General features: G+C 43.4%; 1 protein-coding gene across 5 annotated transcripts in view; it reads left to right on the top strand.

Annotated features, from left to right (window-relative positions):
* The window catches only part of RALGAPA2 (Ral GTPase activating protein catalytic subunit alpha 2), a 99,852-nt gene that overhangs the window by 10,164 nt on the left and 62,643 nt on the right, over positions 1–27,045 (top strand). For 3 of the 5 annotated variants that reach the window (XM_083856667.1, XM_083856670.1, XM_083856671.1), the window contains exons 4-23: positions 2,454–2,511; positions 3,745–3,788; positions 4,229–4,403; positions 4,833–4,948; positions 6,164–6,302; positions 6,742–6,941; positions 7,839–8,066; positions 8,350–8,523; positions 9,358–9,495; positions 10,065–10,213; positions 10,390–10,501; positions 11,157–11,394; positions 11,904–12,068; positions 14,641–14,778; positions 15,294–15,376; positions 16,204–16,294; positions 16,432–16,605; positions 18,433–18,626; positions 19,094–19,192; positions 19,437–19,592. In XM_083856667.1, coding sequence (XP_083712793.1) covers positions 2,454–2,511; positions 3,745–3,788; positions 4,229–4,403; positions 4,833–4,948; positions 6,164–6,302; positions 6,742–6,941; positions 7,839–8,066; positions 8,350–8,523; positions 9,358–9,495; positions 10,065–10,213; positions 10,390–10,501; positions 11,157–11,394; positions 11,904–12,068; positions 14,641–14,778; positions 15,294–15,376; positions 16,204–16,294; positions 16,432–16,605; positions 18,433–18,626; positions 19,094–19,192; positions 19,437–19,592 — 2,871 coding nt within the window. The remainder of the gene's footprint in view (positions 1–2,453; positions 2,512–3,744; positions 3,789–4,228; positions 4,404–4,832; positions 4,949–6,163; positions 6,303–6,741; positions 6,942–7,838; positions 8,067–8,349; positions 8,524–9,357; positions 9,496–10,064; positions 10,214–10,389; positions 10,502–11,156; positions 11,395–11,903; positions 12,069–14,640; positions 14,779–15,293; positions 15,377–16,203; positions 16,295–16,431; positions 16,606–18,432; positions 18,627–19,093; positions 19,193–19,436; positions 19,593–27,045) is intronic. The other 2 variants (XM_083856668.1, XM_083856669.1) reach the window with 2 other exon arrangements.

Genomic DNA, 27,045 nt, shown 5'->3' with positions numbered 1-27,045 from the left:
TAGAACACCAGGAGTGGGAGGGGTGTACAAAATGTTGCTGGAAACGTGCAGTTGCAAAGAGAACAACTGGACCTTGTTCATGATTTGTGCGGTCTCACTGCAACACTGCCTCAGTCTGGGACTGTGGTGCTCGGGCAAAAATCACCAGCTGGAAGTTGTGCTGATGCAACTGGGGCTTAACTTATAACCTTCAAAATTTACGTTTAATGGTGTAGACTTTGCACCTGGGTAGCTTCTTTTTGCATTGCAGGAGCAGACATGGGCTCTGTATTCACATCTTTTAGAGTGGCCCTGTTCTGCTGCAGAGCTGTGCTGTCTGCAGCAGAACCTGCAAAAAACAGATTGTTTTTTGAGAATGCCTGGTTGCTGTGGGGCAGGACCATGCAAGTGATTAGTTACACCCTTGCATTTTTTTTCTAAATACACATATTGTTTTCCTGGTTTTGAGATGCTGAAAAGGAGAATGCAGGGGAAGTGACTTAAGTGTCTCCATTTTTCTGTGTGCAAAGACTTTAGAATATGGGAGCTTTTCTCAGATACGAACTTCTGTCCTCTTACTGATGGTTTGAACCCTTGAATTGTTTTGATTCAGTCACCTGACAAGAGTGTTGGATTCTGTGTTTTGTAAAGAGAAAAGAACAGTAAGCATGTTGTTTTCTGCCCCAACCCCCTCAGTTTTGTGCAGTTTAGAGTTTAGGCTTGGTTTTCCTGCTCGTTGTTGAACTGCATTTTTTTTCCTGCTTTTCTCTGGATACAACCTAAAGTTCACGGAGACTCAGATGTGAAAATTTTTACCAAATTCTTTTTCAAATGAGTCTTTATTATGGATCTTTGTAGCTATGCAGCTCACACCTGATCACAGCTCACTTTCTGGAATGGAACTTCGTGTTCGAATTTAGGTGAAACTATAACAGACTAAAACAATGGAAACAAAACATATGTGGTTTTGTCTGGTTTTCCATGATGGATGTGCCAATGTGTGAAACTTCCTCCCTGCAGTGTGTCGTGTGACACCTGAATCCAGCCCAGTGTCTGTTGCTGGTTTGCCATAGGGTTTTGTTTCCTGAAGCCCACACCTTGGGCACACGGCTTGTGGTGAGTCTGGGCACAGACCCAGCTCGCATGCAGAGCTCCTGGGCTGGCTTAGATTAGGTTAGGTTAGAAGTGCTCCTGGCTCAGCGTAGGACTCCTTTCTGCCCTGAGCCAAGTTAAGTAATGATTAATGCCAGAAACTGCCTGGAGGAGTGGTAGGCTGCCAGTGTTTTAGTGTTTAGATGGATAATGATAACTCTGTCCATGCATCCTGCAATCTGATCAGCAGAAGCCTGGTGCTTAACTAACAGGTAAAGCCCCAAATATGAGTTATGGCCTCATTTTTAGCCAGTCAGATTCTTCATCCCAAGCATTCCTGCTGCCCACGGACAGGGAGCTTGACCTCTGGACCCTCTGCTCCTGAAAAGCAGAGGGTCCAGAGACAGTGCCCCCACTGCCATGGTGTGCTGGGGAGGGAGCTGGGGGAATGACACTGGAACAAAATAAAATACAAGGAACATTGAAAGGATGTGCTTGGTTTGCATTTTTATTCTGGTTCACCTTTTAGAAATGGTAAATACTGTGTGGAGAGCACATGCTATGGTGAAGGTGTGGAAGAGGACCAGCATGTCTGTGACCCAAGGTCTAGCTTCCTATGTCCATGAACTTGTCATGACTTCCATCTTCTGACGTGGAGAAAGGAATATTCCATGTCCAAAAAGGCTATTCTGAGTGTTGAATATGATTTCTGAAGCCCTTTATTGTCAATAGAGGTTTGTCCTGCTCCACGTCTCAAACACATGCTCTGGCAGCAGTGCTGACTCTGTCACCCAGATCCTGGGGGTGGCCCACAGTGCCAGATACTTTCTGGGCTGTGATGCTTTGTTTTTTCCTGTGAACTTTTGGGTGCAGAACACCCCCAAACGGGTCACGGTTGCTTAAGTGTCCTATCATCCATTTGCATCCTGCATGTGGTGTTGCTGACAACCTAGAGGTGCTTTGTTGTGCAGAAATTCATGCCAGTCATTTTGTTTGATAATTGCAAGGAACTCTGTCAGTCATTTGTAACATTGTTTAATTTATTTTGATTTCCAAATGGCAATGTTCAAAACTAGTTTCCCATTTAAATATATCTTCCTAATTTCTTATTTCAATGGCTGAAAAGTTGTAAGATGGAGACATTTTTTGTGTGGAACCTGTTTGAAGCCCTGTGTACTCCCAGACCTTTGCAAGGTGGAGCAGCAGTAGGTGAGCTGTGCTACTGCCACACCTGTGGCCAAGTCCTAGTCCGTGCTGCCACTAGTTTAAAAAGAAACTGTGTATGTATTCCCATCTCATTTGTGTGTTGTGTATCTGTTTCTCTGTGTCCCCTGATGAACCAGTTTTATTATGGAAAATTTGACTAGTTTTGTTTCCTGCAGAAAATATTGCAGCTGCTACCTGAGAGGATTTTTTATCGATGGCATTTTCGCAGTATAGGTAAGAAAAAATGGTTTAAAACAAAAAAAAATTATGAACTTTTTAGTGGCTTTTTTGGTTCAATTTTTCTTTTAATGGGTGGTATAGGAGTAGAGCTATGAATATATGGTATTTGTGCAAGTTTGGCCTCAGCTGTCTTTCCCAGATTCTCACAAATTGGGGGATTTTCCCAGCATCCTATTAGAATATGGCCTTGGCCATGATAGGCACAAGATACTCATGGTTGGCTTCCTCAGACCAAGACTGTTCTTTCCCCACGCTCCAGTGCTATTGGAGCTTCTGGAAGATGGGAGGGAATAGGAGGAGTCTGGCAGAGAGCAGCCTTGGATGGCCGGAACACCTTGAAGTCCAGTGAAGTGGTTTAACTTGTTCATTTCCTCTGAATCAAATGCCTTGGATTTGTCACTGCTTTTCAAATTCTGCTTCCAAATGCCACCAGTGTGGCACAAATGAGCTTTTTATGCTGCTTATTAAAATTTTATGGTGGGCTCTCTTCCTTCCAAGTAAGACTTTTATGTTGGGGTTGATTTGTGGCACTGTCTGACCAGCTGCCATTTTTGTCATCAGAACAAGGAATTGCTGTTGCAGAAGAACAATGAGCGGAAGTTAAAGGTCAAGGTTGTTGTCACATTTCCACTCAGCACTGACAAAAACAAGAGGAGACATCTGCCTAGCCATTTCATAACAGTTCAGCTGAACTAGTCCAGACCAAATTGGTTTCAGTCGGTTGCTCTGTAGCTGATATATTCTTTATGCTTCTATCAAGTGGTCATAGTGGCATAATTTTTTATCTGTGTCCAAAAAATGATGTACAGAATTTGGCAGAGCATTTATTTACACCTCTGCCTTGTGATTTCCTTTTGCTTAACATTTGTGTGCATTAATATGAATTTCCTATATATGTTAATAATTTCTATTTAATCTTGTGAAATGGTGAGATCTTAAGGGAAGGAGCCCATTTAAGGACTGGGTATAATTCACAGAACTTACTATTAATGAAAATAATTTCAGACACGGTCCTCTGACAAAACCCAGAGGACCTTACCGGAAAGATACATCACAGTTAATCATGGGTGGTGGTGATTGTAACCAGATTCATTTGGAGGCGTCCCCCCATAGTTGTCCTAAAACCCAGTGCAGTGGTCCCAGAGTAAAGTAGACTTCCATGGAATATTTTTGAAAATGTTGTGGTGGGAAGTGTCTGATAGGGTCTGCTTAATTTTCCTAATCCAGGGTCGATTCTGAAGAAGCTTTTGCACACTGGAAATTCTCTCAAGGTATTGTGTTGATGTTTTTGTATTTCTTTTCTCATTAATTCCTGTGAAGTATGCTACTTTGCAGCTTTTCAATAGCAGTGTTTTCCAGGTTGTTAGGCTTTGTAATTTTTTTCTTATTCACCTTTTAATCATAAGTTTTCTTATTGTGATCCTTCATTATTTTAATATGCATTTTCAGTCATTTTGCTGCGCTAATGACCTTTGTGAAGTTACCTGGAGAAAGTATTACAGATATTACTTAATACTTAATTTTTGGAGCTTTCTCTGGCATTAGAGCTAGGATTATATTAATAATGTGAATGCCCTTGGTATGACAGCAAGACTTTGCAGCACCTCTCTGGGATGAAGCGCTTGCCCTGCCCGTTGTGAACTATTTACCCGTGTTACTGCACTTACAAACCTGTGCTACTGTCTTTTCCCCCAAACGCACCCCCTTGCAGCTCAGGTGCGAAGGAATCCGCCTGTTCCTGCTGTGGCTGCAAGCCCTGCAGACCAACTGTGGCGAGGAGCAGATCCTGATGTTTGCCTGCCTGGTGCCCGGCTTCCCACCGCTGCCATCCCCACGTGGGCCCTGCACACTGGAGAGCCTGGTCAGCCCCCCAGCTGCCCCCGATGGTGAGCCTTCTCCTGGGGAAGGATGTGATGGGTGCTGCTGGCTGCCCCTGGGATTAATTCCCGGCTGGCCTGGGTGTGTCTGGCTGCTGGGCTGGTGCAGCTCTAGAACCGCTCACTCCTGTCATGCTGAGTGACTTTGGCTCTGGGCTGGTAGTTCAGACACAGCAGCAGCAGGAGCATTTTGCTGCCCCACAAACAGGTTTGGAGGTTTCCTCCTTGCTGATTCACTGCTGGTGTCAGCCCTTCCAAGCTGCCGGGAATCTGGCACCATCCTTGCTGGGATGTGCTAGGGCTTTGGACAACTGAGCAGCTACTGAACTTGCACAGATTGGTAGTGCCCTGATGGGTGTTTTTAAATCAATTTTTTATAGAAAATGTCTTTTATTTCAGTATTTTCATGTGTGCTATACTTAAAATATTTGATTTTAGCCAAGATTTTTCCAGAAGAAATAACACCACTTTTGCCAGCTGTCTCTGGAGAGAAAGTTGCAGAAGACCAGACCTGCTATTTTCTCCAGCTCCTGTTAAAATATATGGTAATTCAGGTGAGGAGGATGTATGTTTGAAACTGATCATATTTGGAGGATATATTTGTGGTAGAAAGTTAAGCCTACATTGCATCTGTTTGGAGCTGGGTTTACCCTTCCCCAACACTTTTTTTACTCTTGTTTTTAAATGGAATAACATCCCAAATATATTTCCTCATGCCATTTTTGGTGAAAATAAGAATATTGTCACACTTTTGTGATAAGAATTAATGAATGTTATCAAAACTTGCAGAATAACTGACTGTTCTATGTGCTTGTGGTTGCATTTAGAAAATTGATGTGGGGTAAAGATTCAGTTTGTTCTCTTTGGACACATACCTAGATGAAAAGGAATGCAAAGGACCACTGGAGGAAGAGATAAAGAGTGATGGCTTCTGTGATGTTTTTAAAAGGATGCAAGTGACATGTACATAAAATTTAATTAGGAGGAGATCAGATGAATCTGTACAGGAAATAAATTAAGATAATGTATATATTTAAAAAGTACGAATTAAGCTACATTTGAAATAAAGTGGAAGCTGTGCAGACAATGAACATTAGTGAGCTTGTTATTAAAAAAGATAAATTATAATTAAATACTTTGAGATACACTTTCTAGTATGAAAAGGCAAGACCAAAATAATATTTGGAAAGGGTTTTGTCATGTTGAATAAATGCTTTATTTTAAAAGAGGCTGTATGAAATTATCAGCTTCTTCCACAGCAGCCTTTGTTTTACATATCGGAGTCTCACAACACTTCAGTTAAAAACAAAAATGTCACTCTTCTTTTTATAGTCTTGTTACCTGTATGAGATCTAAGCAAACCTGCTTACGCTACAAATCCCATTGCACAGCACTCCAGTGTTTGTTTGTTTGTGTTTATTCTGATAAAGAAAATATTTATGGTAAAAGTAGAGCTCAAAGTAACTTTGTGAATATGTATGCATAAGAAGCAAATTTATTGAGAGCAGAACAGGACAGTTGCTGTCCTTCCCTGATTAGAAAAGTACAAATAACACTGGCTTCCACTGAGCTCGCCGGCTTTGGGGGGCTGCTCTGTTCTTACTTACCATTCTTACTGCAGTTAGTAAAGGTGAGTTTAAGGCTGTGCTACTTTTGCTTCTCTTGCTGAAGTGTAGTTGTTTGTTTTTAGTGTTCAGGAGGAAACAATTGTCAGTATAACACATTAACTTAAAACTTGTTGTTTGTTTCTCTCTAACTCTGTGAGAAAGGCTGCCAGCTTGGAGTGGAAGAATAAGGAGAACCAAGAAACTGGGTTTAAGTTTCTCTTTACTTTGTTCAGAAAATACTATCTTCCTCACTTGTTCCCATCTTTTACAAAGCTAACCAACCTCTACAAACCTGTGCTTGGTAAGTAGTGGGTTTTGCCTTGAAGTAGACAATGCCAGAGTCTGCTTTTGGTGGCACCTGTTACCTGCTGGTGTATCACTACAGCTCTGCAGGATAAGGAGTTTTTTTCTCCCTGGTTTCCTGTAAAATTAACTTACATTGTAGCAGAGCTGGTTCTTCCTTTCAGCTTTTCCCCTTCCTTTTGCAGCCCTCCTCTTTTGCTTTCATTTGTTTTGAGCGATACAAGTGATAACCTCAAGAAAGAGCTGTGCTGTTACGTTGTACTGGGCAGCGATGAAGTTAGGATAGAATACAAGCATTAATACAATAAAAGCAGTCAGTCGTTGCATCTGTTATTTCTTGGGTGATGTGTTCAGTACATTTAGCCAGAGTTGGGAAGCAGTTACTACTAAGATTCCACTTCATTTCTCTCTTCCTTTTTGTCCCCTCCACCTCCCAGACATCCCCAATATCCGGCCAAGGCCAGTGTATGTCACTGCAACACGGAACAATGAGAGTGTCTACTGCACAAAAATCCCCTACATGGCAGCTCGAGTGGTTTTTATCAAGTGGCTTGTTACCTTCTTCCTTGAAAAGAAGTATTTAACTGCTGTTCAGAATACAAAAAATGGAGGAGAAATGCTCCCTAAAATTATTCAGGTGGGCTTCAAGGTTTACCTCTCTTCTTGCATGTGTGCTGATGTTGTGGGTGATCTCACTGCACTGAGTGCTGCTGAAGCACAAAGAAATGCTACCCCACAGTGAATAAATGATGTGGCTGTTTATTTGATTTTCTTTTTCTTCAATGGAAGAGGGAATCCCCAAGCAAAACCCTTTGGTAATTCACCAGAAGTTTTTTTTTTTCCCTCATAACTTGTTGCATTACTAGCTTCAGCAGTATTATATTTAGACTTTTGGCATTTACTCTGTAAACTGTCATACTTGTGGTTCCATGGACCACTTCCCAGCGACATCAAAGGCTGCTTTGTTTTCCTCTCAGTTATAGGAGCTGTCTATGATGAGATATTAGAGAAATATTTCATTTATAAACTCATGGTTGAGACTTCTCTAGTGTTAGATGCCTCACAATGGATTTTATAAATCAATACTTCCGAGAGACTCTCCAGCTTCCTCTTAAGAATTTAGAATCAGTCTCAGCTGACATTCACGTGAAGTGAATGTAAGTTTGAGAAGTTGCAGAATGCATGCAGTGCCAGGGCAAAACCTGGCAAAAAGGTGTCGGACGTAATAATGTGTAGTGCTACAATCCGCGTTTTCCCCAAGATAAAGGGACGTGGGGACTCCTCTCCACTGTGTCTGTGCTTTCCTTTACACTCATAATGTGGAGTGGACAATTCAGTCAGTTGTTGATGTGCTGTAAGGAAGTTTGTAAAGATCAAACTCCTTCTTGGAGCAGTAGACTGAAAGTTGCTGTGGCTGACTGCTGGGATGGCAGTGTTGTGCCAGATGAACTATCCTGAGCTCTCCATGAGGATCCCAGTGGTGTGGTGGGTGCTGCTGCAGTCAGTGATGAGCTGTGCCATGTTGTGCCTGCAGACAGTCGCTGTGAGCCAGGAGAAGAGCGCAGAGCTAGAGAATGGCGCGGCACCGGCGGGCGAGCAGGAGCACGGGCACTCCAACAGCAGCAGCCTGTCAGACAGGAGGCTCAGCAGCTGCAGCCTCTGCAGCGTGGAGGAGCAGCACCGCAGCGTCTATGAGATGGTGCAGGGCATCCTCCTCTCCACGCGTGGATATGTCAACTTCGTCAACGAGGTGTTCCGCCAGGTCACTGCCTGCAGCTGCTCATTGCCTTGGTTTCTCTTTCTGAGGGGAATGGGTGTGGGAGACACCATGGGGGGCTGGTTACAGGGAAAACTTGGTGCTGGCCATAGCAGCAGCCTTGGAGGTCGGGCTCCTTCCTAGGTGTAGTTTAACAATCAGATTTTGGAATCATTGCGGGAGCTGAAGCTTGCAGCTTAAAATGGCAGTGTGGGTGGTGGGGTGTGTGCTTTGTGTGCACCACATCTGTGTCCTATGTGGAGTGAAATCAGTGAACTTTCCATTTCAGGCTTTTTTGTTGCCGCCTTCTGATGTATCTGCAACACGGAAGGTGGTGAAGGTGTACCAGAAGTGGATACTGCAGGAGAAACCTGTGTTCATGGAAGAGCCAGACAAGAAGGAGGACAGCCAGGATGCTGTTGTTCCTGTGGAAGACTCCTCAGTGCAAACAGATGGTAAACATGTATGGTATCCATGTTCCTTACTTTGTCCACTGCAATAGGAGTTTTTCATCTCACTCTGTAGAGGAGTAACAGTTTAAAGTGTGTGGGGAATAGGGGTTAAAAAATGCTTTTATTTAGGGACTCAGTTGAAATAGTTACTGAGTAGCACTTAAAGTGCAGGAGAGGGTTGCAGCTGGTTTGAGAAGCATAATTTGTGGTTATTCCCTGTATATGTAAATATGACAGCAAGAACTTCATTGAAGAAACACTGATGGGTTTTGCAGTCAGAAATTGACTATCTGCTGGTCTAGGGCCTGGAGAAGTATTTCATTCTGGTGGTACTTAAAAATTTGACAATGTGTTAATTTGTGTATACTCTAACTGGACACCTTAATCTAGGAAATTTAACTGTAGATACAGTTGCTGTGCATTCCTATTTTAATATCCTGTTTTGAATCATCAGTAAAAGTTCTTTGACACTGTTGACACTGTTTAAAGGAAAGTTTTCTATTATAAGTGAATAAGAGGTTTGATTTGTAAAACAGTGAGAATTAAAAGGTTTTTACTTTGTTTTGTAGAGAATTTTTATTTTTGCCAGACATTAATTCCAGTGTTACTACAATCAATGACTAGGAAAAGTGGTGTAAAATACTTTAAGTAACATATCTTTTAAAACTTTCATGAGCCTTTAAATTCCACGTTTTGAAATGAAGAAATAATAGCTAGGAATTCCCCGTAGAAATGAGTGTGTGCCACACCAGTTCCCCCACTTTTGCTGCTGACCTCGGGGATGGTTTTTTTTAGTCTGGACATGTTCCTCTGTGCCTTGTCGCTAACCAGGCTGTGTTTGGCAGCTGTCCTTGGAGCCCTGTGGACACAAGCGGTCCTCCAGCTGGGGCAGGACCTACTCCTTCACCAGCGCTGTCAGCAGAGGCTGTGTGCTGGAGGATGAGGACAGGGATGTGAAGGCTGGTGCTCAGGCTGCACTACAGGTGAGCTGGATTGGACTGTGACCTGCACTGCAAATTCCGCTGAGCTGGGTGTGATCTGGATTTGCATTACAAATTCTGTTGCAATCTCCAAGATGGAGGAAAAGGACACCAGGGCTTGATTGGTTTTGTAAGACACAATTTGGACTCGATGTATCACTCTGAAATATGTGTATTAAACCACATGACCGTGTCTTAAAGCCATAGATCTGTATTTTAACACAAAAGGGTAATTTTTTTCTTCCTGTGAATACTATGAATTAATCAGAATGCATTTACTTTTGCTGAGCTTCATTTATTGAAAATACTGGTGGCTGTTTCAGCATATGGTTGCTGGAGGAACATTCTCTTGCATGCCCAAGCAGAGACACCTAAAAATCCCATACTGAGCCTTGGTGCGTCTGTGATGCACCTGGCTCCTTGCTGGAATAACACAGAAAAATAAGATGATGGGTAAAACATTAAACCCCCCTAAGGGAAGGGAAAGGTTTAACTGAAGCAGCACAAGTATTTTGTTATAAGTCTTGTTCATCTTCATTCCTAACACTGTGCAAATGGGCTGTCAATGCCAGGTATTCCTGACAAACTCGGCGAATGTTTTCCTGCTGGAGCCGTGCACTGAGGTCCCTGTGCTGCTGAAGGAGCAGGTAGATGCTTGCAAAGCCATTCTCGGCATCTTCAGGCGCATGATAATGGAGTTGTCCATGAACAGAAAGACGTGGTAAGGTTAACATGGTGTCATTTGAGAGAAAAAGTTGTTGCAGTCCGCAACCAACCAAGTTACTTTACAGATGATCCACAAAGTCCAAAGTGTGCCTGCATTCTCAATAAATAAGGCTTTGATGCAGGATTAATGAGCAGGTACAACTAACAGAACACCTTTTGTTTTGGAATCAGGGAACAGATGCTGCAAATACTCCTCAGAATAACAGAAGCTGTGATGCAGAAGCCAAAGGAGAACCAGACAAAGGACATGTTTGCTCAGAGCATGGCGGGGCTGCTGTTCCGAGTGAGTGAATGGGGCTGGTTGGTTTGCTCTGTCACAACTGCCCACAGTTTTAGTTGAGTACTATAAACCTACTTGCATTACTGTGAAGGAGTGGTTTCTTGTGTTTTGCTAGTACTTGCTTTGTAAACTGTTATTAACAGAGGGAGAGTTGGGTTTGCTCTGTTCTTCAGGGCTCTGTTACAAACTATAGTAGCACAGATGGGATATTTTCAGTTAATGTCTCTAAAGTGTAAGGATCAAGTAATGGTTTTTCTAAAAGTCCAGCTGGCAAGTCAAAACTGAGTCACACTGAGTAAGGGAGACATTTGTGTTCTTACTGTACTTCCAGCCTGGATAGCATAACTGGCTGTGTAGTGCTGCCCCAGAGCTCAGTCACTGCAGTGGTTCTGTGGGTGTAAGACAGTCCTTCATTCTGTTATTATACAGTGTCTTATTTCAGTTTGCTAGACAACATGGAGCCTGAAATTTTTCTGAATTTCCTTAATCAGTAACTTTCCCCATTATTTCTGTGAGCGTTTTCTGAGGGGGAAAAAAGCACTGCACGTAAGTTGTGCATCACCTAAAGCCTGTGCTGATGTGCAGGCCAGAGTTGTGGGTTGGACTGAACTCATCTTGTCAGCTCTGCCCGAGCTGCCACTGGTGTCTCTTCCCTCAGACCCTTATTGTGGCTTGGATCAGAGCGAACCTGAGCGTTTACATCTCCCGGGAGCTGTGGGATGAGCTGCTCAGTGTCCTGTCTGCCCTGACGGACTGGGAGGAGCTCATCAATGAGTGGGCCAACATCATGGACTCTCTGACAGCAGTGCTGGCCAGGACCGTGTACGGCGTGGAGATGACAAACCTGCCCCTGGACAAGCTCAGTGAACAGAAGGAAAAAAAGCAGAGAGGCAAAGGTTCTTTGTGCTTCAGTGCTTTTTGTATCAAACTGGTTAAATATTGAAGCTTAGTCTTAAAAATTAATTTAATGTTAAACACTACTTAATCTGATATAAGAACCTGTTTAATCAAATGTGAAGCACTTGGGATTTGTGTGTTGTCATCCTTCACTGGGGAGGAGAGGTAGTTGGGGTCAAGCTGTTTGGCAGGCTGGGGCCTGCACCTACAGCCAGGGTTTTTTTGATAGCAGCGATGAAATGTGGTTTCCTGTGCTGTTGGCTCTGTAAAAATTCCTTTGCGTGTGTTTTTAATAAAGTTTCTAATTTACAGTACTTTAGCTGCCTTTGCATGTCATCTTGAAATAGATGCACATAGTTTGAAGTACCAGTTGTTTTTTATTAATAGTAAAAGTTAACCTGTGTTGCTCAAAGTATTAATATTTGCCATGTCTGAATCCATTTGTACTTCAGCAAAAATACACGCCGAAGCATTCAGTGCCAGAAAACTCTGTGTTCTTTGTCCTAAGGTGGTGTTTTAGAGCCTCAGAAGACAGCTGTAGTAGGAAGATCTTTTTCATTAAGCTGGAAAAGTCACCCTGAAGTTGTGGAGCCGATGAGATTCAGAAGTGCCACGACCTCTGGGGCCCCAGGCGTGGAGAAGGCAAGAAACATTGTCCGTCAGAGAGCCACAGGTTAGACCATAGCTCAGTGCTTTGGTACCCAGGTACTCAGTAACACTCAAGTTTTAAATCTGCTTCTGAGGGGTGGCTGCAGCCAAAAGCAACTTAATTATTAACTTCCCAACAGGGAGGTTGCGCATCCATGTCTGATGTCTTGGCCAGTGTGAATCACAGAGTCAGAGTATTTTGGGAAATTCTCTGTATAAGTTTTAGCTACAGGACATTGAATTGTGAGTTAAACCTGTGCACATTAGAGGTTTTTCTAGAGTGGTACGTTGCTATTTTTATCAGTTCCTAAGAAAGCATTTACTACTGTCAGGCAGATGACAGATATTGATACAACTATTTTCTGGGAGCACAAGGTAAACCAGGTATTTAATAAAATATTATGCTTTCGTAGTTGCTTTATGGGCTCTCTCTTTCTTGGCATGATGAGGTTTTCCTCTCATGTTTACTTCTGAAAAGAGGAAAGCAAGAGGGAGACTGGGATGAGGAATGTTGGGGTAATGACTGAGACCCCAGACATGGAACAGATCCTGGTTTGTTCAAGCATTTCAGCAGCCTGAACCTGGCCTAACTTTATTTCATGTCAGTGTGTTTCCATGTGCCAGTTAGCTGGAGCAGGCTCCTGTGGAAATCCCCCACTTTGAGCAGGAGCTGCTGGGCTGCACAGCTCCCTCCCAGGATCCTTACCAGGAGAGCTGAAAGGAGGGAGGACACTCAAAGTGGTTTGTGGCTCCATGGCTGAGCCACAGCCTCCGGCCTGGATCACAGAGCACTTTGGCAGTGGAGCCAGTTCAGTCTGAGTTTTATTTTTAAATTCACCTAGTCCCTGTTTGTGCTCCAGTGAAGGATTCTCTCTAATGCCACAGCATTTTCCCCTTTAACACCCTACCAGAGCAGTACGGAGAACCTGGAAGTGTTGATCCAGGGCTTTTCTTGTTTGTGTGTGTTCAAATTAAAGGCACTTCCACACTTAACTGTGGAGCAGAAATCCCTGATTATTGCCCTTTCAGTGTGAGAGTGTTGCACAGTATTAACTTACATCTCAGGGTAGAAACCCCTAGGCTTACTTTTGTAAAGCTTTATCCCAAAACACTGGATTTTATTGTGTTGTGACACTCAGAACTGCAATATTTCATTATGCTCCTTATATAATTATTGCTCTATTTTTTCCTGTAAGCTAAGCGAAGCCAGTCTGTCAGCAACTGTGTCCATCTTTATGAGGCTTTGCCAGCCACTAAAAGTGTACCTCTTCTGCTTCACACTGTGAGCTCTCTCTTCCCTGGTATCTCTTACACTTCTTGCTCTCAAAGATTGTCAGGTACTGTATTTTAAAGTCATCTTTGATGTCAGTGTTCTCTATATTTTTAAACTGCTCTCTGTCTGTTCCCTTTCTGTCCAGTTTGTTCTTCTCAGAATGTTTGCAGCACTGCAAGCAAAGCAATTTTTGTTCATGTTGATATTAAAGATTGCCATCAGTTGCAATTAGATCTACATTGCCAAGTACCTAAAGTGAGAAATCCCATGTTTCTCTTCCTGGGAGGGATTTGTGACTCTTGAGTCTTGCCCAGGGTCGTTACCTACAGTAGCAAGAGAGAGTTTTGTACATGGTGCTTTATGACCCTGTGGGGATTCCTGCTGGGTGAAACATCTTTGTTGTGTTTTCATCTCAAGTTATCTTGGAGGAAATGCTGAAATTGTTCCAGTTAGTCAATTGCATTGAATGTTTTATTTTAGCACTTTCTGTAAGACATTGAAATTCAGCTGAAGTCAGTAAATACCAGAAATGTTAGGTTTTGTGCACATGCCTCCTGGTATAACTTTATGAAATACCTACAGTGTTTATTAAGTAGTAAAGCCATATTAAAACTTGCACACTGTTGGAAGGAAACACTGGAGTGTTACAAGCTTTTTTTATTTTTTTTTTCCCAAATGCAAGAGAAATGCATTCCTAAAAGTTCTGTGTTGCTCCTCAATCTCAGGAGTTCCTGTTGCTCCTTCCCCAGCATGTCAGTTTACTTTCTCTTTGGAGTTCTTATCCCTCTTTCTCCTCCTTTTGTTTCTCATTTGCAGTTAACAGCCAAACCAAAAGCTGCCTGGTTGGATTTGTTCCTCACAAGCTAAGCCCTAGTTATACATAGCTGAGAGCTTTTTTTATTCTGATTTTTTGCCTTTATTTGTCCTCCCTTCCCCTCTTTCTGGAGCCACCTTCTTCCCACGCTGCATTTAAGAGAGATTTGTTGCCTCTGCTCTGTTCTTTCTGTCTCCACAATGAACAGAGGCCAGTTGGGGTCTCTAGTACTGAAAACTCAGCTTTGTTCATGGGACCTCCTCCTGTTCCTTAACCCCCAAAATCACTTCTCTCCTTTTTTAGACCTTGTATACTGCTCATGCATCTCTCTCTAAACTTCATGGTTTTTCTAAGGATATTTTATGGAACGTAAATTACAACTTGTATATTTTACCTTGGGAATTTTAAATATTTGTGAGGGTCACTTTTTCATAGAGCTTTCTTAGGCAAGGAGTTCACAGACATACCTATGAGCTCCTGCAAATATTTGCGTTGTAATTAAATCAACAGAAGTTGAAGAATCTCAACAGCTGGAAAATTCAGAAGTAGCAGAAACTGCAAGCCCATTTGCAGACCAAGAGCAGCAACTAACTCGAAGCAGCAGCACTTCTGATATTGCAGATCAGATTCCATCTGATTTTTTTCAAGGTAATTTTAATAAAATACAGCAATACTGTGTTTTTCAAGGAAAAGTGTTGAGACTTGTTCAGTCTTACAAGTGCTGCTCTTACTTTGGTTTCCAGTTCTCCTCTAAAATGTTTTTTATCTCATTTTCTTAGTCACTGCATAGTTGGTAAGTGGTTGAAAGAACTCTTTTTAAAGAAGTTAGAGACCATGAATGCAAGATGTGACCTTTTATAAAGCAGAGAAGCCAAAAATGAAACATGGAATGTGTGTGCATTTTGCGTGTAACTGACTTTTTTTCACCTGACTTGCATTTGATTTTTGTGTATTCAAGCTGCAGTTGGAGTTCAGTTCTCCTCCTGTAAGTATGTTATGTTTTTGAAGGATTTTTCAAACCATCTTGTATCCTATTTAAGTGTTGTATGGCCCTTAAGTATAAATATGAAACACCCAAACATTGCTGAAATTTACATGAGACTTGCTGTGTATTTTTGTCCCGCAAATGTTTATAGTTCTTGTTTCCTTTCTGAAACCTCTAGGTAAAAAGGTTGGAAATTCAGCTTCAGACTCCAAATCAGTTCAGGAAAATAAAGGATGTGCAAAGGAGCATGAAGCCGAGCAAGTAAGTAAGGCAAACCCAAAAGTAATTTCTGATAAGATTCTAGCAGTGTTTTCTTTCTAATCAGATGCCTTTTAGCATTCAGAAACTCTAGGAGGTGAAAGTGTGAAAAGTGATTAATCCCATTTCTAGCATGAAATCTGGAAGTGAGCTGTAGTGTGTTATTGTCCTGCTGGGTGTGATCAGCTTGTGTCTCCTGATCTCATCAACTGCTTCTGCAGGTTTATCTCTTCTAGTCTTCCACAAGGCTTTGGTCCTTTTTTAAAATATTAAACATCAACAAGAAGTTCATAACTTTTAAAAGATAAATAATTCATGGCTATTACAGAGCTCCAGTACACTGGAATAAGTGTTTGATGGTTTAAAGTACTGATGAAAATGCTTCTCTTCAGCACAGTTCCTATCACCAGCTGTGCGTGGCAGATGTTAGTGTGAGTTGACATTAGCACAGACAAACTTCATACATTTTTAATGGCAGCTTTTGAGTGAACAGTTGAAACAATAAATGACTCAGCCTGGTCATCTCTGTGAAATATGAAGGCGGAAAGATTTTTTTATATATATACCTTAACAAATTATTTCATATGTGTTTGAAAAACATGTAAAAAATCCTGCCTGTTGGTGTGAAAACTGAAGTTGTGAAAGGGAGGATTAAGATTGAAATGGAAAGCCTGATGTTTGTCTAAGGACACTGGCAAACACTTCCATAGTCTGAATATTCATGAGAATGTCTTGAGTGGGTTGTGGTTAATTTCTAATGACTGTATTGGTGTAACATTTGCTAGAATGTGGTGTAGTGCTCAAAACTGTAATGAATTTTTTCTCTGCAGGTGCTAATGTGGAGGAGCAGCAGTACGGCTGAGCTGGATCTGAAAGCAGACTTGCAGCAATCACATGAGTATTACAGAGAGAGAGAGAAAAGTGAGTGCCCAGAGAGTGCTTTTGTCGAGTGCAGCATCTGAAATCAGTGCTGTGATTTTGCTGTGGACAGCGGAGATGCTTCTCCAAGGCCCTCAGCTGCCGTAGCCCCGGTATGAGCAGGGCTGTGCTGTTTTCAGGTGAGAGCATGAGCAGTGACACGTCCCTGGGCTGTGCAGCTGATGTGGACATCGCACTGGTGGCCTGGCAGGCAGCCGAGGATGACCCCGAGGCCAGGCTGGGCACAGGTGCGGATCCTGTGACGCCGCACTGGCTCCAGCTCAGCCCTTCGCAGGAGCCCACCAACCTCACAGGTACTGTGGGCCCCACACTGTGTGTGAGCTCACACCCGTGCCCCAAGTAGGAGCTTGTGCGCCTCACTTGGCTTATGTGACAAGTGGCACCAAATGAGCACCATTTATCATGCTCACTCAGAATGGTTTTGCACACCCAGAGCAGAAGGGCTTTGGATCATCAGTTAATCTGCCAATAAATGATGATCCAGAAAGGCACCACCTGCCCAGCTGAAAACAACTGGCTTTCTTACAGTGCCCAGCCAGGCTGTGGTAGCTGGGCACTTGTGGGCCTGTCCCAGTGTTGAAACACAACACAGTAATTTATGTTTCAAGTGAACAGGTTTTGTTTCATAGCAGCATGGTCTGAAGAAATGTCTTACTGTATTTTTTGACTGATAGGAAATAAGTAGTTCATTTTTTGCCATTTGTAAAGGTAGCTTTCATCTGGCGATGTGAGTCAGATATTAGGTCAGGAACTGAATGCAGTAACATAGGAATATCTTACAGGCTGCTTTCTTAATGGATGCACAATTTCAAGGGTACTTTTTCGTGTAGACTTTTCCTTTGAAATATCTGTGCTTTAATGAACCAGCACACCCAGTCCAACCGCTTGGACTGCTGCTGTGAAAAAGGTAAAACTGCCCATGGTAAGGATGATCGTGGGTGATAAATTTGTTGTTTGTGGCTGTGGCGCAAGAATCGCTCCTTTGAGGGTACAAAGAGAAAGAACCACATGTAGTAACCTGGCAGGTAATGTGGAGTGAAAGGAGAAGTGGAGTAACAGATATGTCATTGCTCAGCAGAGCCAGAGTGCCCTTGACTGTATTCCTGCCTCTCAGTCAAGTCGCAGCTTGCTTTGCTGTGGAAACCTGATGGGGTAAGGCAGAACAACACTGACACAACCACTGAGCATCAGAGATGTCACTTCCCAGAGCACAGATTTGTAGAAAGTCATTCTAATGTGCTTAATAAATAACACTGGTTTAGCACTTTAGGACTTTTTAATGCTACAACACAAAAAGGGGAAAATATTCCCAAAGTTGTTTTTAAAATATATTCAAACATAAAAGAATCTAAAATGCCTTTTATTTCACTAACCTTCCTTGAGTCCTCAGGGAACACGAGTTATTTACTTCTCCCAGTGTAGAGGTTTCCTGCAAGCTCCCTCCATGCCTTGGCTGCTGCAGGTGCCTGTTGGAGTGTGGCTGTGCTGCTGCCTGGGTCAGGAGAGCACCTACCAGCTCTTGTCATTAAAATGTGCACTTCAGTGGGTTTGTACTGTTTTTAAGACCATAAATCCCATTACCCTGACAGTTTTCTCCAAGCCCTGCTCTCTGTGCACTCTGCTCTCTCAGGAACTGCTCTGTATGAGAGGTGATGCCTGAGCACATTCTTCAAGGCTCTTCAGCTGTGATTTCTTATTCCTTTGTCCAGATGCATTGCTAGGTCTTGCTACACTGTGTGATCTTAAAAAAAAAAAATATATATACTTTTATAAATTCAGAAATACTACCTGTAAGAGCCAGTTATTGATCAAATACATTCCTCAGGTTGTATGTTGCATTTGGCTGCATTTGCCTCCCTGCTTAAAAGCCCTCTGGGGTGGAGACTGTGTGGTTTGGCAGTGCTGTGCCCTGTGGCACTGTCACCTGTGAGCCCCTTTGCCTACATTTGCTGCCGTGTTTTTCTTTGACTCACAAGCAGCTCCAGCAATGAAAAATGTAGGGGAGAGAATTCTTGTGAGATGGAAGATGATTAGGAGGAATAATGACCAGATTTTGTTGACCAAATTCATGCTTAGGCTGCATTTCTAACTTGTGGAAATGGAACACTTTAAATTTACAGACAGCAGTGAGTTCCTGGCTGACAACTGCAGTATAATTGCTGGTGGAAGCCTTATTGGTTGGCATCCTGATTCTGCTGCTGTGCTGTGGAGGAGGATCCTGGGAATTCTCGGAGATGTGAACAACATACAGTCACCTAAAATCCATGCAAAAGTTTTTGGCTACCTTTATGAGCTGTGGTATAAACTTGCAAAGGTATGTGATACTTACAGCTAATGATAGTGACACGTTTCTTTTGTTGTGGAAATGATTGTTAAATGGATTTCAGTGTTAGTGCCTGGAGCATAAAGTATGGCATGGGAGGCCTGTGATGTAAAGGAAACTTTGTCTTGTTTGATTTCCAGCAGCTAACTCCAACAGAGAATCCAATGACAAGAGAATTTAAATGGGGTGAGGAAACAGTAGCAAAGGAGAAAGAAGTACAGACATTGATATTTGTATAAAGGCCCACAGTATGACTCAAACTGGTAACATTTGCTTTGGTCAGAGAGCAGCAGCATAGAACAAGCTTTCCTGGTGACTTTGGCTGAAGTGGGAACTCTGTATAGCCCCAGGTGTAGTGCCTGAATGTAAATAAAGTAAAATTAAAACATAATAATGCAAAATAAAGAGCATTAAAAAAGATACTGGTTTTATCAACACTCTCCTTTAAAAACCATCAGATCCGGGACAACCTTGCTATCAGTGTGAACAACCAGTCAACTCCCTCTCCTCCCGTCCTGATCCCTCCTCTCAGGATATTTGCATCATGGCTATTCAAGGTCAGTTCTGAAAGTCTCACACAGAAGTATTTTCTTCTATATCAGAGCTGAATGAGTATGTGTTTAGTTGCCTTATTTTTAACTTTCACAATCACTGCTTGCCAAGACAGCAAATGCCCTCCAAAGACTCATTGGAGCTGAATATAAGTTAATGTGCACTTTGTGGGAGAGCTGCTGGAAATGCATTGCATGGGCTGGCTGGAGGGGAAAGCAAGGAGTGCTGCAGGATCTGTTGTTGTTGCAGGCAGCCACACTGCCCAGCGAGTACAAGGAGGGGAAGCTGCAGGCGTTCCGGCTGCTCTGCACCATGATGAGCCGGCGCCAGGACCTACTGCCCAACTCCGACTTCCTGGTGCACTTCTACTTCGTCCTGCGCCTGGGGCTGACCAGTGAGGACCAGGTACAAGCTGTGCTTCCTGTGCCACTGCTGCCCTGTGCCATGGCAGCAGGAGATACTGCCAAAACCTGTTGCTGTAGCACAGTTGTTCCGAGTCTTCCTGTCCTGGGCTGGGCTCAGGAATAAAGTGTTTGGTGTGAGGTGAGGAAAAGATTTCATTGGGCTGTTAGATCGTGGTTGTCTCACAGAAACAGCTCAGTGCTCATGGGAGCTCTTAAGAAATGTTCTTTGGACAAAATGAAGAAGACTTCCAGGTTTTTATAGCTGTAGGAATGAGAGCAAGGGCTGCAGGTCTGCTGGGGGTGGTCGCAAAGGGCACAGGGACCCCTCAGGAAATGCTGGGAGTTGCTGATGGTACCTTTAGGAAACCAGACAGATTTGATTGTTTCTGAGATGGATGAGGGAAAGAAGAAATTGTTACCAGACTCTTGCCCCTCAATTTCCCTCCTGAGAAAAGTTACAGCATTTGGAAAATATTCCTTTTAAATAGATATGAAGAGAGAGGCAGGGGTTTTGTCCTGGAAAATCCTAGAAGTCCTGCTGCAGCTGCCCATCACTCCAGGATTGCCCAGGTATTTTGCAGCCCCACACTGCAATCCCTCCATGCCTTCCCTGGATATTTTGCAGCTCCACACTGCCCATCCCTCCGTGGTTTCCCTGGATATTTGGCAGACTGCTGCTGCTCTTTGTTCTTGCTCTCCACTCTGGTGGCTGCATTTGCCTCTTGGTGGCACACTTGACTACAGGTTGGCTAGTGTGTGCATGTCCTTCCCACCATGCTTTCCTTAGCTGTGCAACTGGGTGAGGTGTTAACTGGCAGTGCCTTGGAGTGAGGTGTTGGTGGGAAGCAAGGTCCTTACTCCTGACTCCTTCTGTATTTCCAAGGCGATCGGCTCCAAGGCGCTTGCTGGGTGCTCAGAGAGTGGGAGCCTTTTAATCAGAGAGGGTGTGGAATCACAGAGCACAGGATCACTGGAACAGGGATCCTAGCATGCTCTCCAGGATTTCAGAAATAAAATTAACTTGGGGGTGGCCTTTTTAGCACAGATTGGGTTTGTCTGCTAAGCACAGGCATAAATTCCTTCCTTATAAGGAATGTTCACAGAAGGAAGGGTAGGAGGTGTCTCATGGAGGAGTTTTCCTTCTGTATGGATCACTAGTGCAACTTTTAGCATTTCTGTGGAAAAGCCACAGAAAGACAGCCCAGCTCCAGGAAATCACCTTGGCTACTTCAGAAGAGCTTTTTAGGTGGTTACATAATTAAAAGTATTTCAGTCAGGAACCTCCTTGACCCGTACAGTTTTCAGTATTTTGGTTTGCCTGATTAATGTTTTTTTGAACTGTATTTCTCTTTTCACTTCTCACTCATTTAAGGATGTGTAAATAGGAAATTGCTGCTGTATTGTGTAGCTTTTGGTGCTGATATAAAAACAAAATATTCCAAATTTGAATACTCTATGAATGAGTACAGTGTTGTTTCCAGCAAGTGCAGCCTAGCTTTGCAGCCCGGTCTCGGGGGGTGCATAAAAGGGCAGTGTGAGGGTATATTTTTATAGGAGGCTCCCGTGGTGCTCCAAGCCTGAGATGCAGCAATTAGCTCAGCAGAGGAGACAGCGGGGTAATGAGCTGCAGCTAATTTGTCCATGTGGAAGCGTCTTAACAACAAACGTCTCTGGAGAGGTGAACAATTCTCTGCAAGGATTGCATCACCTCTCCAGGTGGGAGAAGCGCTGACACCGGCGGCCGCAGGGAGTGAGCCGCAGTCAGGGAGCATGGGAGGGGGGCCTGGGATCAGGGGCCGAGTGACCATGTCTGGGGAGCCTCTCTCCTGCACTGCTCCAGCCTGTGGCACTGCTCTGCTGCTGGATTAGTCTGGGCTTTCTTCCTGGTTTTTTTATGAATGGCGTTCACTGAGACTCACAGCCTTCCCTCCCTGTGAAGGAAAGGAAGCATGAAGGAAAGAGAACTGGCATGTTCGCTACCACACTGGGGATTAAGAAGGGTACTTTACCTGTGGTTAGGGGGTTGAAAATCAGGAAGTGTTCCTGGGGGTGGTTTGTAGGGATGCTGTGGCATAGCGTGCTGCAGTTTGGGTGGGCATAGTTGCCTTCTGCTGCCAGGTGAGCCTGATGGTTGAAAAACTATTCCAGCAGCTGCAACTGGGTGTGTCTTTTGGTTTGGGTAATAAATGCAGCTTTTTTAATCAACCCAAAATCTGACACTGCAATGCACAGATTTTAAAAATGTCTGAACCATGAAAAGAAATGTATTTTATTATTGCTGTTTTATTACTGCTGCTGGCTGCTTACTGTAACAGTACTCTTTGCTTCATTCACCTGAAAATGTTGATAAGTGTCTCCTTGCTCCACAGCTTCCTCCTTTTTGCTGAATAACAAAAGTACCAAAACACAATCCCAAAAAGCTACAAACACTTCTCAGAAAGTCCGCTGTTGGCATAATTGGGATTCTTCAGCTCAAGTCCTTCTGGCAGTTAAATAATTCTTTGAGGTTGCTGGTGGTTGTCTCCTAAGAATTCTGTGGACTTTTGTGTTGCTGTTTCTTATTTCTGTCTGAATTTCTGCTCATAGTCTGAGAGGAGAAGGCAGGGCAGGTGAGGTGCTTACCTAGAAGGGACACTGTAAAAAGAGGCAGGTTTTCAATCCTTTTTCAGATTTTAATCTTCTGCTGCTCAGTGTTGTTTTTAGTCAGTCTCACCCTATTAACAGGGTGAGCATCAGTTACTGTGCCTGGTGCCACCTGCCACCAATACTGATGTGTCACCTGGCACTCAGAAGCTACCTGCAAAGTGAGCAAGGGGGTCACTTGTATTCCTGACTTTGGGAGTGAGTTTAACAAATAAATTTAATTAAAGTACAGTCATACTTTCTTGCCAGAGGACCTCTGGAGTAGGGTACTTAGGTTTTTAGAGAACCTAATAATCAAAGGTAGAGACTTCAGAGGTTCTCTGTCGAAAGGACAACGGACAGCCAAGGAAGAAGACTCTGCTGGTGGTTTTTTCAGTTCAGTGATATGAAGAGCACAACAAACTTTAAATACAGAATAAAAGGAAAATTGCCACAGCCCAGCCGAGCTGGCAGATGTCCTAGGTGATTAAATGTCTGCACAAGCAGCCGGCCTGCCCATGGAGCACAGCTTGGCTGCAGCCAGGGCACTCAGCAGCTTTGTTTTAGCTCAGTTCCTTTTAGCAGTGCGAGGATGTTGTGGATGAGAAGCTCTGTCAGTAGAGGTGCTGAGCTACCAGTGCCTGTTATCCATAAGCCTCTTTATTTGTTCCAGAGGCACTGTTGGTGATGATGGAAAGGAAGCTGCAGCAGCTCTAAGCTTCTGTAGAAACACCCACTGAAGCTCTCTGGGTGGGAAATGGCTAATTTGTAATAGGAAGCATTTTTCAGCAGAGCTGCCTGGAGGAGTCATTAATTACCTGTTTGTATTAACGTTGGTCTGACATTTAAAAAAACCCCAGCATTTGTGGGCTTTTGTATCTTTCTGTCCAGTTGTCACTCAGCAGCCAGGAGCAGCATGCAGCAGCAGCCGTGTACAATAAATGAGTAGCTTTGCTTTTGTCCCCTGGGAATGGATGCTTCTTGCCTGGATTTCTGCCTGATGGTGTTGCACACGAGGGCCCTTGGTTGTACAGAAACCATCGTGCCATTTAGATTCTTTCCCAGACTGCCATTTAAAAGGAAATAACCTTAATGTAGTTTATTAAGGCTTAGATTCCCCTATTTTAGCTTCTCGAGACTTCTTTCCAATGGCTCCCACAATTTTCTCCCTCTTTTAATCCACCCCTTATCTCATTTTCTGTAGAAAATTTGCCTGTGTGCTCCCATTATGTGCTTGGAGTGCTTTGAAAAGTGTTAACAGACAGCATGTTTCCAGTAGGGACAAACAAAAGTCCAAATGCCAGGGTCTCACAGGAACTCTCACGTCCCCCTCTGCTCGCCCAGAGCAGGCTAAGTGGGATGTGCTGGAGGAAAGAGCTAGAAGATTGACTGGAAGCAAGAAGGAGCCAGGTCCTGCCAACTGCAGGAGCTTGCATTTGGGAATGATTTTGGTAGTTTTGTTCTTTTCTGTTTATTTTGCTTAAATTCATTTACCCTTCCTAAGCTGCATCCATCCCACCCATATTCTGGTTTTGCAGTTCAGTGTTCTGTCTGGCTGAGCTTGGAGCGATGCTGCCGTGGGCACTTGGGAGAGATGTGTGTGGGGACACAAAGCCACCTCCACATTCCAGGCAGTGCTATGGGACACACAAAGCCACCTCTACATTCCAGCCAGAGCTGCGGCCTTGGCACCCAGATCCTTGTCCCAGTATCCACTGCATGCTCTGGGAATGCTCTGTGTATGCACAAACCAAAATATTTATTCTATTCCTTTATCCCAGTGCTCTTCCCACTTGTGAAAGTATCAGACATGCTCCAAAATGAAAGAAATTTTAAAAACTTCCTCTATTGTATTCCAGCCTTGAAGGACTTGGGCTATCAAATGTAACTGTTTTGGGGTTGGGTTTTACTTGGCACCTTGAAATGGAGCTTTCTGATAAATTAATTCTGGGTCTCTTGCGGTTGTCAAAATGCTTCATAAATTTGTGTTGGAATTTAATTTTTGACAAATTAGCTCTTACCTAAAATGTCATGGTAGGTAGGAAAACTTGGCATAAGTAAATGGAAGCATTTTTCCCTTCAAAGTATAAAAGGAAAAGGGAAGTCTTAAGTCTTCTGTAAATTAATAATCTTTACCATGCCATAGATCTCAGCTGCCAGTGAGGTGTCTGTCGGTGAGGAACAGAGTGAACTTTCAGTGAAAAATCTGTGTTGTTCCTGTCAGGGGACAATTGGAAACACGAGGAAGGCAGCTGGCAGGCTATTTGGTTACACCTGTAATCTGCAAAAGCTTGAACAAAAATTAGGTGAAGAATATTTTTGCAATTGCCCTTTCAGTGAACTTGCATAAATTTATTTCACCTACTCAGTGAATGTTTACAACCTTATAATTTGAATTATTAGATTAACCTATACTGAAATATGATACCATTTATAGGGTTAATGCATTTGAGAAGGACATTCATGCAACTGCCCCCTCCTCTCCCCACTTCCCCAGCTTTAACACCACAAAGCATCATTCTGAATTGAAATAGTCCATAATAGTCCTTGTTTTCACTTTTCTTTAACAACATGAACACTAAATTATAGCTGTGCAATTATGTAAACAATGGGAATGCTTCCAGAATGAATACTTCCTTTTAAATTTTCATTTTGTGTAATTGCTGAAAGGTTTGGAGCCATAATAAACCAAAATTATTTTACACATTTATCGTTCTAAAGGTCAATTATGAAAGAAGTAAAGCAACAACACTGTGCAGAATGAGTAAACCAATTTCCATGGCCATCACCATATGTTTTTCTTATGGCTTGTGTTTTCCAGTTGCTGTGTACATAGCATTCAGTTAAAGTGATTCATTGACCAGGCTGGGAGCTGCTGCCCAGAGTTTATGTTTGCAGGGAGGGAAGGAAGCCCAGCTCTGCTTGAATTACTTGATTTTGCCGTATCGCTGATAGCACAGATGTCCTGGCTCCCTCACCTTCTTACAAGCCTCTCTCTCTGATAAGCTCCCTGAGTCCCCAGATTGCTTCCCTAAATCCCGTCTTGTGAGCAGGATGCTTTGCTGACTGGGAAAGGGGACAAACATGGCAGGCTACCTGTGAGCACTGTCCTGGGCTGGTGCTGGAGCTGTGCACAGCCACAGGCAGGGGACAGCCTGCCTGGCCCGAGTTGAAGTGCAGCGCTCCAAAATGCGCAGGGTGATGTGCTCAGTGCCCGGGGTGAGCCTGGCTGAGCCGGTTTGTGTCAGGCCCTCCCTTGGGAGATGGTTCCCAAGTGTGTGTCACTGCAGCCAGCAGCCTGCACTGGGAATTCAAAGGGAAGCCAAGGACTGTTTCAAGAGCTTTTCAAAGGGAATTTTTGAAAGGTTTCTTGCTATGGAAAATGATTTATTTTTAATAGCACTACATCTCATAACTGGTGAGTAGATACCTGCAGCCTTTTGGACCGTGTGTGCTGTCACAGCATTTGTGTATGACAGGAACTGTTTTGTGGTTCTTCCTTGCCCCCCTATGGAAAGTGTTCTGTGCAGGGAGCATGGCTGGGATCCGTGCCCTGGTGTGTGACAGATGGGAATGCTGGGCTGAGGACAGGAGTTAATGCAGTTGTTTGGAGCAGCTCCCTGTGTCACCGCCTCCCTGGCCAGGCTAACCTGGGCTCTTTTATTGTGGCACATGTCAGCAGCAGCCTGCTCCCATCTGCTGCCTTGCCCAGGGGCCAGCCCAGCACTACCCGTCCCTGCCGTACAGGTGTGCTGTGCCGGACTGGCACAGTGTTAATCAGCCCTTAAGTATAACCACGTAGGTCCTTTGTTCTGTGCTGACCAAGAGTTTGCCACGCACTTTATGAGCAGCTGCATCCATCTGCTCTGCTTCTCAATGTTTGCATTGACCCATATTGACTCAAAATGTATGAAAGGAAGTGATTAAAACAAGTTTAAACATTAACTTGAGTGGCATTTTAGCTTATTCAGGAAAGTGAAAGCATTATCTGCTACTATGTTAAAAACTAATACTGTTTATTTGAATATATAGCAGTTATAGCAGTTATATATTCATAGGATACTGGTGTTACGAACACTTAGTGGAACACTAAGTAGGGGATGTGCAGGTGTTCAGCAGGGCTTTGAGAAAATAGTGGCAATGTTAAAGCATCTCTTCGTGTATAGAAAATTTGGTTTCTCAGCTTTAGCTTCTGCTGTGGAGATTGAGCACATGGACACATTCTCAGGGGGTCTCTAGTTCAGGCTGTCTTTGACACATCATAAAACCAGTAAAGATGGACATGGAAAAGGGTTTTCCTTTGCAACTTTTCAAAATTTTATTGAATGGAAAATAGTTATCTACTCAGTATAGAAATAGCTTGAGTTAACTTGTCAGCAAATGCAGTGTATTTGCAGGTAAGGATTACATACATTTTATGCCTAATTTTAAACCTGCTGAAAGCTTGCAGGGAAGAAATCTTAACTCAAATATAGGATCTTTACTCTGGTTTGGAGAGACTGTGAAGACTTGGAATGTGGAAGGATTAAAGATGAAATGCTTTATGTACTCTGTACCACAGGATGATGGCAAGCAAAGCTGGGGCTGCTGGTCTGTTCCTTCAGGGCACAGGGAGCAGGCCTGCGGGCAGCTCATGTTCTTGTGGCACGGAATTTTGAGAGTTTTGGGGAAGTCACTCCTCTGGACTGCTGCAGTGCTTCATCTTAAATCCATTACGTGTTTGGATGCTTGAATCCAGAGTCTTGTTTAACAGAATGGTTGTGCTTAGGCTCAAAGAGATGTGAATGGTGGTGTGGGCTTTGAACAGGAATTTAGGGGTACAAATGTTACCA

This window comes from Zosterops lateralis, assembly GCF_965231275.1.
Source record: "Zosterops lateralis genome assembly, chromosome: 3".
NCBI classification, from domain to species: domain Eukaryota; kingdom Metazoa; phylum Chordata; class Aves; order Passeriformes; family Zosteropidae; genus Zosterops; species Zosterops lateralis.
Note: the sequence above shows the minus strand (reverse complement) of the source record. Positions and strands in the feature narration are given on the sequence as shown.